Raw genomic sequence first — 12927 nt, forward strand, 5'->3', positions numbered from 1 at the left:
TAGTTTTTAAAAACAAGAAAATGTTTATATTTCACTTAATATTTGACACAGAAGAGCCCACATTTAAATAAACACATAATATCTTAAGAGCACTTTAATTGCATTTTGGATCTTGGTTATGACAAATACTCATATAAGATGTATTCACAATTTCTCTTCTAATTTTTTATTTTTATAATTATGCCATGATAAAACTTAACAAAACTTACATGGAATACCTTTCCTTAACATTTGATAAATTAATCAAATGCATACCACACTAGATTTTTGTTGTTATTGTTTAAATAGCGATTTCTCATGATTTTAGTATCACACACATGTAAGCTGAGACTACACTCAGAAGTAAGTTTAGAAAATGTCATTACAGAAGATTGGGAGTGAGTATTAAAAATAAAACACAGAACGGAACAAACCCAAGCAGGGCTGCTGTACAGGAGCAACAAATCAGCTGTTTTCACTGCCACAAGTCTTCAGTGCGGCCGAACCTAAAAACCAGTCCCCTGTGAGCAAAGCGAGAAGCATTACATGACTAGTTAAGTTTGGGAAAAGCAAAGGTTTGTGAGACTCAGAATCAGGGAAACTAGCACCAATCATGGGAATAACTGACGAGCTATGTGAAAAACCATGCTCTCTACCAAATGAGAAACTGATCACTCTTAAGGCAGTAAATTCTTCCACTGGGCGCAGCTGTGCCATTTATCAGCAGCGTCCCACATCCTTAACTGTGAGTATTGGGGGCATATGTCACTCTTAAATAGTTAATCAAGGCTTAATATGTAACCATTATATGCCTGACTTTTATCAATTCATTCAACAAGCCTTATTTATTTATTTATTTATTTGTTTGTTTATTTTTATTGATTTCAGAGAGGAAGGGAGAGGAAGAAACATCAATGATGAGAGAGAATCATTGATCAGCTGCCTCCTGCACACCCCCTACTGGGGATCGAGCCCACAACTTGGGCATGTGCCCTTGACAGGAATTGAACCTGGGATCCACACTCTATCCACTGAACCAAACTGGCTAGGGCTCAACAAACCTTTTTTGAGTATCAAAGCACTAGGTACTAGATGCTAGGGCTATAAAGATAAATAAGATATAGTCCTTGCTCTCAAGTTGTTCCTTTTTTTTTTAAAATCCTCACCAGAGGGTTTCTTAGAGGGAGTGGAAAGGAAGAAGGGGGCGGGGAGAGAAACATCAATGTTCTCTGAGAAAGACATTGATTGGTTGCCTCCCACACATGCCCAACCAGAGCAGGGGATCACACCTACAACCCAGGTATGTATCCTTGACTGGAAATTGAACCATTGACCCTTCAGTGCACGGGTCTATACTCTAACCACATAGCAACACCAGCCAGGGCAAGCTGCTCACATTCTAGATGATCCAATGTGGTAAGTATTGGGGAGGAGGGAAAAGGTATATACAGCAAATGTTAAGGGAGCACAGAAACAGAGAATTTATTCTGTCTGAATGTGTTAGAAAAGGATTTACAGCCCTGACCAGTATGGCTCAGTTGGTTGGAAGGTTGACCTGTGCACCAAAAGGTTGCTGGTTCAATTCCTGGTCAGGGCATATGCCCAAGTTTCAAGAGGGTGTGTAGGAGGCAGCTGGTCAATATATCGCTCTCACATCACCATTTCACTTTCTCCCTCTCTCTCTAAAAATCATTTAAAAAATATATATATATATGTGTATTTTATTGATTTTTTTTCAGAGATGAAGAGAGAGGGATAGAGAGTTAGAATCATCGATGAGAGATAATCATCGATCAGCTGCCTCTTGCACACCCCCTACTGGGGATGTGCCCACAACCAAGGTACATGCCCTTGACCCCACTGGAACCTGAGACCTTTCAGTCCGCAGGCTGAAGCTCTATCCACTGAGCCAAACCAGTTTCGGCTAAAAATCATTTTTTAAAAAAAGAATCATAAAAAGCATTCTGATTCTTGTTTACTAGGTCTCTCTTTAATTTATTTCTCTATTCTTTAAATTTTTTATTTTTATTTATTGATTTGAGAGAAATGGGGGAGGGAGAAGGAAAGAGAAACACTGATTTGTTGTTCCACTTATTTATGCATTCATTGGTTAATTCTTGTATGTGGCCTGAACAGGGATCAAACCCGCAACCTTGGCTTATCAAGATGATGCTCTGACCAAATGAACTACCTGGCCAGGGTGGTGGTAGCAATTTTAAAAATCAATGTATATTCCAAAGATTGGCAGCAAACTAACCCATGTATTTAAAATATCTTTCTTGGCCTTGACTGGTTTGGCTCAGTGGATAGAGTGTCGGCCTGAGGACTGAAAGGTCCCAGGTTCGATTCTGGTCAAGGGCATGTACCTTGATTGTGAGTGCATCCCAGGTGGGAGATGTGTAGGAAGCAGCTGATTGATGTTTCTAACTCTCTTTCCCTCTCCCTTCCTCTCTGTAAAAAAAAAAAAAAAAAAAAAAATATATATATATATATATATATACACACACACACACACACACACACACACACACATACACACACACATACATACACACACACACACACACACACCCATATATATATACACGTATTTCTTGCCCTGGCCTGTGAGGCTTAATTGTTGGGCACCATCACTTGCACCAAGAGGTTGCTGGTTCAATTCTTGATCAAGGGCACATGCTCAGGTTGCAAGCATGGTCTCCGATGGGGTGTGCAGAGGGCAGTAGAAAGAGCATCGATGTTTCTGTCTTTCTCTCCCTCTCTCTTTCTTTTTTTTTTTTAATGTATTTTATTGATTTTTTTACAGAGAAGAAAGGAGAAGGATAGAGAGTTAGAAACATCGATGAGAGAGAAACCGATCAGCTGTCTCCTGCACACCTCCCACTGGGGATGTGCCCACAACACAGGTACATGCCCCTGACCGGAATCGAACCCAAGACCTTTCAGTCCACAGGCTGACGCTCTATCACACTGAGCCAAACCGGTTTCAGCTCTCTCCCTCTCTTTACCTCTCTCTAAAAGTTAATAAATTATTCTTTAAAAAAAAATCTCATTCTTTATATTTTATGATAATAACATAGAAGGGCACTAAACAGGGGTGAATAAAGCATCTAAATATATAAACGGCATAAAAGAAACTATTATAAAGAAAGCATTAAAAAGAAAAGATAGGATGAAAAAAAGCAAAACTTACCCAAAAAAGATGAAGGCATTTTGAAAAAATACAGCAATTCCAGGGTACACTACAGCTTTTTCTGTAAAAAAATAAAAAAAATAAATAATAATAATAATATACTAACGATACTGTAAAATAATAATAATAATTATAATATTTAGAGATTTATAATTTCAAAATATTTTATTTTCTGATAATCTGATGCATATCAATTTTCCTAATACAATTGATTTTGCTGGTAACTATGGTTGGTTTGAGTATTAAATGACATAATATAATACATGACAGTCTAGTATTGGTTTAGTAGTTGACAGATCCCTCCCTTCATTCAACAAATATTGAGTACATACTATGTTTGACACTGTTTAATGTGCTGAGGAACACCCAGCTGGTGTAGCTCAGTGGTTGAGTGTTGACCCAGGAACTAAGAGGTCACCAGTTTGATTCCTGATCAGGGCATATGCCTGGGTTGTGGGCTCAATCCCCTGTAGGGGGCATGCAGGAAGCAGCCAATCGATGATTCTCTTTCATCACTGATGTTACTATTTCTCTCTCCCTCTTCTTTCTTCTCTGAAATCAATAAAAATATTTTTTTAAAAGATTCTTTGAGATAAACACATTCCTATAAAAAGGAACTCTGTATTAATAGTTATATCTGGGAAAGAAGAATTATCAGTAATTTTATATTCTTCTCTGAGCTCTTTTATAGTTCAGTTTTCTATAATGAACAAGTATTATGCAATTCAAATAAAAAAAAGTAATTTTTTTGTCTTTCTAATATGATGGTGACAAAGATTTTGGAGCAGCAAGAGAACTACTTACCATATTACGTTACATGCAAAAGCAGAATTCAAGAGTTTATTTATACTATAATTATAACTACACAAAAAACAGAAAAGACCAAAGAAAATGTACCAAAATATTTAACAGCAGTAAGATTATTATAGTTCCTTTTTCTGTTTTTTCTTTTTTTATATTTTTGGCAACATGATTTTAATAATAAACATATAAGCAAAAGAAAGATATAAATATTTAAAAATGCCTATCATTGTTATCTGTAAGATTTAAAAGATTTTAATAAAAATTCAAAAAACTCATGATTTTACAATAGTTCAAGAACCACATTTTGTTCTATCTCTGCTAGTCCAGTTTCTACAAATCAGTAATGCTGTATTTTCACTATGATAAACAGTCAATTTTATGTGGAAACATTAAAAGGTTTTTCATATTTTTCTGATATCCCTCAGGCAAAATTTCAGCCAAGGATCTAAGAGCAGGCCTTTATCTGAATTTGCCTTATACTGGCCTCATGTAACAGAAGCACGTAAAATGTTAATTTACTTTTCTATCTAAAAGGAAATGATGTCATTATCAGAAATTTATTAGCTCAATAAATTCTAATTCTAGAATGAGCTTTGCATGGATATTATCCAGCAAATAAAAATCTGCCAAGTAGCTGGAGAACATATATATTCTGCTTTTGAGTTTCTGGAAACCAAAGAATAGCAAGGCTTGGAGCTATGTCCCATTCCCTCCAGGATATTAAAAATATACCAAACAAAACAAAATACTGCTAGGGAGAGGGGAGTTCCTAGGCATAAATGTATTGCTAGTAGGTGACCTAGCTAAACGAAAAAATCTAATGAAAAAAAATAACCAATTTTAATGCTCAACTTCAGTATTCCATTGAAGTAAAATATAAGCTGCTCTCTTACCTTTAGCAACATAGCCACCAAAGAGAATCCACATAGATGCAATCAGAGAGCCAAAGGCCAACATGAAACCAATGAACAGCCAAATACGAGCACCTTAAAAGAAATAACATTTTACCAGAATTGTTTTTCAGATGGTAGCAGTCACTTCCATTAACTTTAAAAAAGTTTAAAAAAATAAAAACTACTTACCATATTACGTTAACAGAAAAAAAATGTGTAGTTATCATTAAAATCTAAAATAAAAATACCAGATGTGTTGAGTATCTCTCAATAGTGAAAACATTGGCCTTTTTCTTGTTGGCTTGTCTGGGTATTTTAAGTGCCTATATTTACTTTCCCTAAATATCTACACTAAAAAAAAACTGTCCTCAACTGTCCAATAAAAGTCTTACAAAATATGTTTCACCGTATTTAGAGACTCATTTTTCATATATTTTTAGAAATAGTGCTGCAAAATTTAAAGTCCTCCAAGAGAACTTTCAAACAAAAACATAGGTATACTTTCAAAAGATTCATATTCAGCCAAGACCGGTTTGGCTCAGTGGATAGAACGTTGGCCTGGGGACTGAAAGGTCTCAGGTTCAATTCTGGTCAAGGGCATGTACCTTGGTTGTGGGCACATCCCCAGTAGGGGTGGTGCAAGAGGCAGCTGATTGATGATTCTCTCTCATCGATGTTTCTAACTCTCTATCCCTCTCTCTTCCTCTCTGTAAAAAATCAATAAAATATATATGTATTTTTAAAGATTAATATTCAGTGATATTTGAATCTAAACACTATTATATTTCACTTTCCGGGGAGTTTGACAGCAAAATAAATACATATTTATTGTGGCTTGCACTTAGAAAAGCTGCATTAAAATTATGTTAATAGAGGAAGAGTTAAATCATATTTAAATAATATTTATGAAGCTCTGCTATATCATTATAATGCCTAAATTGAACTCTGAGCTGAGTTTATTTAATTAGCATGACAAATAGAATGCTATATATAAAAATTTATTTCATATACAAACACTAGAGGCCTGGTGCATGAAATTCACCAGACCAGCCTACACCCTCTCCATTCTGGGACCACTCAAGGGATGTCTGACTGCCCTCTCACAATCCAGGACTGCTGGCTCCCAACTGCTTGCCTGCCTGCCTTCCTGATTGCCCTTAACCTCTTCTGCCTGCAGATTGATCACCCCTAACCACTCCCTTGACAGCCTGATTGATGCCTAACTGCTCCCCTGCCAGCCTGTATACCCCTAACTGCCCTCCCTTGCAGGCCTGGTCCCCCACAACTGCCCTCCGCTGCAGGCCTGGTCCCCCACAACTGCTCTCCATTGCAGGCCTGGGTATCCCCCAACTGCCCTTCCCTGCAGGCCCGGTCACCTCCAACTTCCCTCCTCTGCTAGCCTGGTCACACCTAACTGCCCTCCCCTGCAGGCTTGATCGCCCCCAACTGCCTCCCCTGCAGGCCTGGTCCCTCCCAACAGCCCTCCTCTGCTGGCCATCTTGTAGCAGCCATCTTGTGTCCATATGGGGGCAGCCATCTTTGACCACATGAGGCAGCCATTTGTGTTTGGAGTGATGGTCAATTTGCATATTACTATTTTATTAGATAGAATAAAATAATAGCTACGAAATAAATAAGCTGTTACTCATAGATGTGATATTAAAATACACACACACACACACACACTCACACAAAATTGTCTTTGACCCTTACAAAGCTATGCTAGCTAAAAAATGTTATTTAAAGATGTGATGATGGCCATATTCTTCTAGTCTTAGTTCTAGCTATTATTGTCTTACTAGAGGCCTAGCGCATGAAATTTGTGCATGGGTCAGGTCCTTAGGCCTGGCCAGAGATTAGGGCCAATTAGGGCCAATCAGGGCCTTCTGGCTGTTGGCTGGGACCTCCCTTCATTCTACACCACCTCCTGGTGGTAAGTGCATGTCATAGCAAGCAAGCAAATTTCTGGTCTCCCAGACAAACTCCCGAGGTGACAATTTGCATATTAGCCATATATATATATATATAGATAGATAGATGATTATTATCAACACTAACTACTAACATTCACCTATTCCTTTAGTTTACAAAGTTACAGTAGACCTGTGTTTCTGTATCTCTTCTACTTATGTTCATCTATGAAGACAGTGAACAAACCAAGAGAGATCATAACTGACTAGTGACTTCTCATAGCCTATCTAATAAAGAGGGAATATGTTGATTGACTGTCACACCCTCACAACTATGGCTGTGTCTACAACCAATAGGAGGGAATATGCTAATTGACTATCACATCCTCAAAGATGGCAATGCCCACAGCCACAAGATGGCAGCACTCAGTCCCCTCACCCCTGCCAGGGCAGCATGCATGTGGCATGGTCGGGCCTGCCCCTAGGTGAGTCCGGCAGCTCTGTGCACCTGCCTCTGGAGTCCCCCAGTCTCCTCAGCCCCCTAGCCGCCCAGGGCCAGCCCAAGGCGCAGGCAAGCCTCAAATGGTGGCTGCCCAAGGTACAGGTAACCAGGGCCAGTCGAGGCTTGCACTGCCGGCAGTGGCAGCAGCAGAGGTGTGATGGGGCATTGCCTTTCCCTGATTGCTGGGTCACCTCCTGCCCCTGAGGGCTCCCAGACTGTGAGAGGGGAAAGGCCGGGCTGAGCGACGCCCCCCTCCAGTACATGAATTTTCATGCACCGAGCCTCTAGTTTCATTATAAAAACAAAAAACCTTGCAATTTGCCTATATCCATGTTTTTTTCTATATGGATGTAATACTTTCAGTTTACCATTTACATTGCTTAATAAAAATTTGTCTCCTCAATTCTTTGAGCAAACTGGACTCTAGGAAACTCTGCCACACATGTCCTGTATGCTGTCTACCTCAGGTGCATGGCAATGGAGTCCAGGGACATGATTTCCTCAGCTGAGGAGGAAGGGCTTGGATGAACCCACACACTAAAATTCTATTATTATATTCAGTATGCAAGATAAAAAGAAGTTCTGGAGGTTGGTAGCACAATGTGAATGTACTTAACACTACTGAACTACATTTAGAAATGGCTAAGATGGCAAATTTTATGTTGTGTATTTTAAAACAGATGCTAAAACCTATGATTCTAAACTATTTCAAAATGCTAATTCAATAAAATAAGGTTGGTATAAAAGGGAATGAAATTTATATAGAACAGCTGAAAAGTAAGGCGAGTTCTAATTTTCATATATATTCATTATATACAGTTCTTTACTGTAAACACTTATGTCTACATTCTTGCACAGGGTTACATATTCAAAACTGCATATTCTGTACTTTAAAGCCAACTCTAACCAAATGCAATTTTTACCTTATGCCTTGGACCTGCAACTTCTGCTCCTGATACACCTCCATTCTATTCCTAACCTGAAGGAGTTAGACAAGTGGCCTTCCCATATTTATTCTCATTTTAAGGATGCATAGTAAGACATTATTTGTACCTATTTACCTGTTTGACCCAGGCAACCTTCGCTGTAACTATCTCCTCGGACTTGTCCATTCGATACTGCATTGATCCTGTATAAACAAAACCAAGAATTCAGGGTTCCTGATGCCAAGAGGAGACTATCCATGACATCAAATTATCAGATACAATAAGCCAGAGTTCCTCAAATTTAATCTTAGGCCTCATAAGTCTCAAGTAATAGATTCATATGACCTTAAGCAAGTCCCTTTGTCCAGATATGCTCTAAAGCAGTACTTACAGTTGCAAGACTAGCAGAATCAGCTACCACCTGGGAACATATTAGAAAGAAAATTCCTGGTCCTATCCAAACTTACTGGAGCAGAAACTCTGGGTCTGCTCAAAATAGTCAATTATACCTCAATTTAAAAATTCTCAAAATTTTATCTTGCTAAGACTAGAATAATCTTTAGCTTGGTCCTATCTAGTTTTCCATTTGTACATATCAGACATACTCAACACAAAGAGAATCAAGTGGTAAATCTTTTTTTCACTTCCTGATAGATCTTTGAAACATAAAAAGCCTCTCGCTGACTTTCATAGAGTACCACTCTAGACTGAGATAGCCTTGCCTTCTTTAGAAGAACCCTTAAAAATGTTTAAATGTCATGGGAAAATGTTTACAATATACCAAGTTAAAAAGTTAAACATTATATACATTTCACACACACACATATACCAATCAAGTGTCATGAAGGCAGGGGCTTGTTCCCCAGTTTTATTTTCAGTGTCTATCACTGGGATTGACACATAGTAGGTGTTCAATAAGTGTACTGAATATTTGAACCCTAATTTTTTTTTCAATAATATAGTCTTAATTTATTCACTCAAATCTAAACTTTATTTTTGTATCACTTGAGGATACTTTTCCATCAATTTTTAGAGAGAGTGGGAGAGATAGAGAAAAAAATCAATGTGAGAGAGACATATTGATTGGTTGCCTCCCATCCCACACATGCCCTGACCAGGGCTGGCGATCAAACCTGCAACCGAGGTATGTGCCCTTCATAGGAATTGAACCAGGAACCCTTTAGTCCTTGGGCTGATGCTCTAACCACTGAGGACTCCAATCTGTTTTAGAATGATCAAAATGCTCATAACAGCCGAAACCTGTCTGGCTCAGTGGATAGAATGTTGGCCTGCGGACTGAAAGGTCCCGGGTTCAATTCCAGTCAAGGGCATGTACCTTGGTTGCGAGCACATCTTTAGTAGGGGGTGTGCAGGAGGTAGCTGATCGGTTTCTCTCTCACTGATGTTTCTAACTCTCTATCCCACTCTTTTCCTCTCTGTAATTATTTTTTAAAATATTTTTATTTATTTCAGAAAGGGAGAGGGAGAGACAGAAACTTCAATGAGAGAGAATCATTGATCGGCTGCCTCCTGCACACACCCTCTCCACCACTGGGGATTAAGCCCACAACCCAGGCATGGGTCCCTGACCAGAATTGCACCTGGGACCCCTCAGTCCACAGGCCAATCCTCTATCCACTGACCCAAACCAGCTAGGGCTATTTTCAATGACATTAACTAAATTACCTGGTACATAAAATAGATATATTTTATTTTTACTTTTCAATATGTTCTTATTGATTTCAGAGAGGAAGGGAAAAGAGGGTAAGAGAGAATCATGATCAGCTGTTTCCTGCATGCCCCCTACTGGGGATCACCCTACAAGCCAGGCATGTGCCCTGACAGTAAATCAAACCTGTGTCTTCCTGGTTCACACGTTGACACTCAAACATTGAGCCACACAGGCCACGCAAAATAGATACATTTTAAAACAAGCTTCATATTTTTAAATTATTTTTTTTAATATATTTTATTGATTTTTCACAGAGAGGAAGAGAGAGGGATAGAGAGCTAGAAACATTGATGAGAGAGAAACATCGATCAGTTGCCTCCTGCACATACCCCACCGGGCTGTGCCCGCAACCAAGGTACATGCCCTTGACCGAAATTGAACTCGGGACCCTTCAGTCCACAGGCTGACGCTCTATCTACTGAGCCAAACCGGTTTCGGCAAGCTTCATACCGGTATTTTTAAAAATCCAGATGTTCCTGCGTTAGTGGTTCTTAGCTCTTGTTTTTCCTTGCTGAGTCATTTGAATAAAATTCACAATTTTCTATTAAATAGCTATGACCCTGCCTTGTCAGTCTTAACTTACAGAAAAGTTGCAAGTACAATTCAAATTTTTGCCCCTGAACATTTGAAAGTTGTTAACGTGATGCCCCCACAATCCCAGGAACTGTACTTCCTACAAACAAAGCATACAATTATATGTATTTCCCACAAACAAGGCAGCTGATTCGAAGGAATCACAATACAATCATCAAAAGCAGGAAATGAGCAAGGATTTATTACCATTTAATCTTCACACCTCATTCAAGTTTCCCAACTGTCCCAATAATGCTGTTTTCCCTTCCTTCCCCAGTAATGCTCTTAATAGCAAAAGTATCCTGTCCAAAATCATGAGGTACACTTTGTTCTAGTGTTTCTCTAGTTTCCTCAGTCTTCTTTAGCTTTTATTACCTGAACCCTTCACTCCAATCTTACTGATCTCCATGCCAGAGTCTTGGTACTTGTGCTGTCTGAAATGATCCTCTCTTATGTTTCTCCCCATGATAAGTTCCTTCATTTCTACAAGTCTTTGCTCAAAAACCACCTTCTTAGTGAGGCATTGCTTGACTTGGTGTGAAATCTCTACACGCTCTGTTGACATTTCATATCTCCCTTCTCTGCTTTTTCTCGCTAGTGCTAACCGTTATCTAACATGCTATGATTTAATTGATTTCTCTTTTGTTACTATCTGCCTCATTCACTAGAGTATAAATTCCAAAAGAGTCAAGGATTTTCCTGGCTTATTCACTACTGTATTTCCTGTTTTTACAGCAGAGTGAGTCGGGGACTATAAAAGCTAAATAAATATTTGTTAGATGAATAAACAAACCCTTAGAAAAAGTACATGGTTTCTGACCTAAAAGTAATGTTATAAACACTGATAGAATAGAAATAGGACAGCTGAGAGAAGCTGGGAGATAGAAGTGGAAGAGGAGAGGTAAAAGGAAGAATAGAAAAGAGCGCTGTGGCTTTTCTTTTTAAGTCTTCTATTATGACTTTTAAACAATGCCCAACCTGTTAACTCCACAACATTTCAAAAATTTAAATCTACTCAACTATGTGTAAACATTTTTACTTTGTGACAACCTATGTAGATAGTGTCACTGACAATGACACTTACATTAGGAAGGCGATGGTGGCTATAACACCACAGGCATGGTATGAATGGTTGAACTCTTCCATAGAGGGGTAAATGACAGCTGCATCTATGATAATCCACCAGCCTGTAAAAAACTAAAACAAACAAACAAAAAAGGTGACGTCAAGGAGAAATTTTAGATATTAATTGCATATATTACTGGCTCAAGAGAAAGCAAGATATTAAAGGGAAGGAATCCCTTCAATGAATTTCCAATTTTTCTTTAATGTCCCAGCAATTTCTTACATGTAATTGGCACATTTACATATGGTATAATATAGGATTAAATATTAGACACCCTTAAATCTGACAGCAATGAATATTTATTAACATGAACTTCTTTTCTATGTTTACTTTAGTCATTATTTATATTTTCACAATAAAGTTTATAATCTAGGTTTGGGAACTAGAAATCAGGTACAATTATCTCATGGCAGGAGAAAGAAATGATTCAGATTCCAACTGACAAATTTAATAGCCGGCTGCTGATATACTATAAGCCTCCAGAAAGAGATATGTATTGAAAAATAAAACAAAGTTTCAAAGTGATATGGAGAATAATTATTGCTGATAGGATTTTAGCTATTCTCTTGACACTGTGAATAATGGCTGCAGTTCTGCATTTCCTTTTGATTACAGTACAGTCCGCAGATGTTTCAGGTAGGATGCGAAAATCAATTTAACACCAAATGATAATTTATTTTACTTGAACCTGGTTCTGGATATTATCAAGGACAAATATATAATGAAAAACATTAATTTAAAACATCATACAGAATTTGCCGAGACCGGTTTGGCTCAATGGATAGAGCGTTGGCTTGGGGACTGAAGGGACCCGGGTTCGATTCCGGTCAAGGGCATGTACCTTGGTTGCGGGCATGTCCCCAGTAGGGGGTGTGCAAAAGGCAGCTGATCGATGACTCTCTCTCATCGATGTTTCTAGCTCTCTATCTCTCTCCCTTCCTCTCTGTACAAAATCAATAAAATATATTTTTAAAAAAATTAAAAATAAATAAATAAAACATCATACAGAATTTAAAATGAAAACAGACACACCAAAACAGAGAAGACCCAAATTATCAGTGACACTTACTAGAACACCAGCGGCAATGGAAGCAATAGTATTGCGTTTTTCTCCCCAATCAATGCATTCTGAGCATCTCAAGCCTTCTAGAAATCCAGACATTTTTTCAGGTCACTTAAAAAAACAAAGAAAAACAGTTAAATAAAGCACTTCTTTTTACTTGCTTCAGACCTGGCTTACGTTCTTAGAAAATAATTAATAACTCAGGAATAACTTAATGAAAGTAAAG

General features: G+C 38.2%; 1 protein-coding gene and 1 long non-coding RNA gene across 4 annotated transcripts in view; one reads left to right on the top strand and one right to left on the bottom strand.

The window, feature by feature from the left end:
• TMEM50A (transmembrane protein 50A) overlaps window positions 1–12927 on the bottom strand; it is a 15939-nt gene continuing 3012 nt past the window's right edge. For both annotated transcript variants that reach the window (XM_036444457.2, XM_036444458.2), the window contains exons 2-7: window positions 12708–12812; window positions 11597–11709; window positions 8343–8410; window positions 4870–4962; window positions 3173–3233; window positions 1–500 (exon numbers count right to left, since the gene is read on the bottom strand). In XM_036444457.2, coding sequence (XP_036300350.1) covers window positions 455–500; window positions 3173–3233; window positions 4870–4962; window positions 8343–8410; window positions 11597–11709; window positions 12708–12800 — 474 coding nt within the window. In that variant the 5' untranslated portion in view covers window positions 12801–12812 and the 3' untranslated portion in view covers window positions 1–454. The remainder of the gene's footprint in view (window positions 501–3172; window positions 3234–4869; window positions 4963–8342; window positions 8411–11596; window positions 11710–12707; window positions 12813–12927) is intronic.
• The window catches only part of LOC118722674, a 19779-nt gene continuing 16627 nt past the window's right edge, over window positions 9776–12927 (top strand). The window contains exons 1-2 of one of the 2 annotated variants that reach the window (XR_004989088.2): window positions 9776–9788; window positions 9962–9971. This is a non-coding gene — a long non-coding RNA (uncharacterized LOC118722674). The remainder of the gene's footprint in view (window positions 9789–9961; window positions 9972–12927) is intronic. The other variant, XR_004989089.2, reaches the window with a different exon arrangement.

The sequence above is a fragment of the Pipistrellus kuhlii genome, unplaced genomic scaffold (assembly GCF_014108245.1).
Source record: "Pipistrellus kuhlii isolate mPipKuh1 unplaced genomic scaffold, mPipKuh1.p scaffold_m20_p_2, whole genome shotgun sequence".
Taxonomy (NCBI): domain Eukaryota; kingdom Metazoa; phylum Chordata; class Mammalia; order Chiroptera; family Vespertilionidae; genus Pipistrellus; species Pipistrellus kuhlii.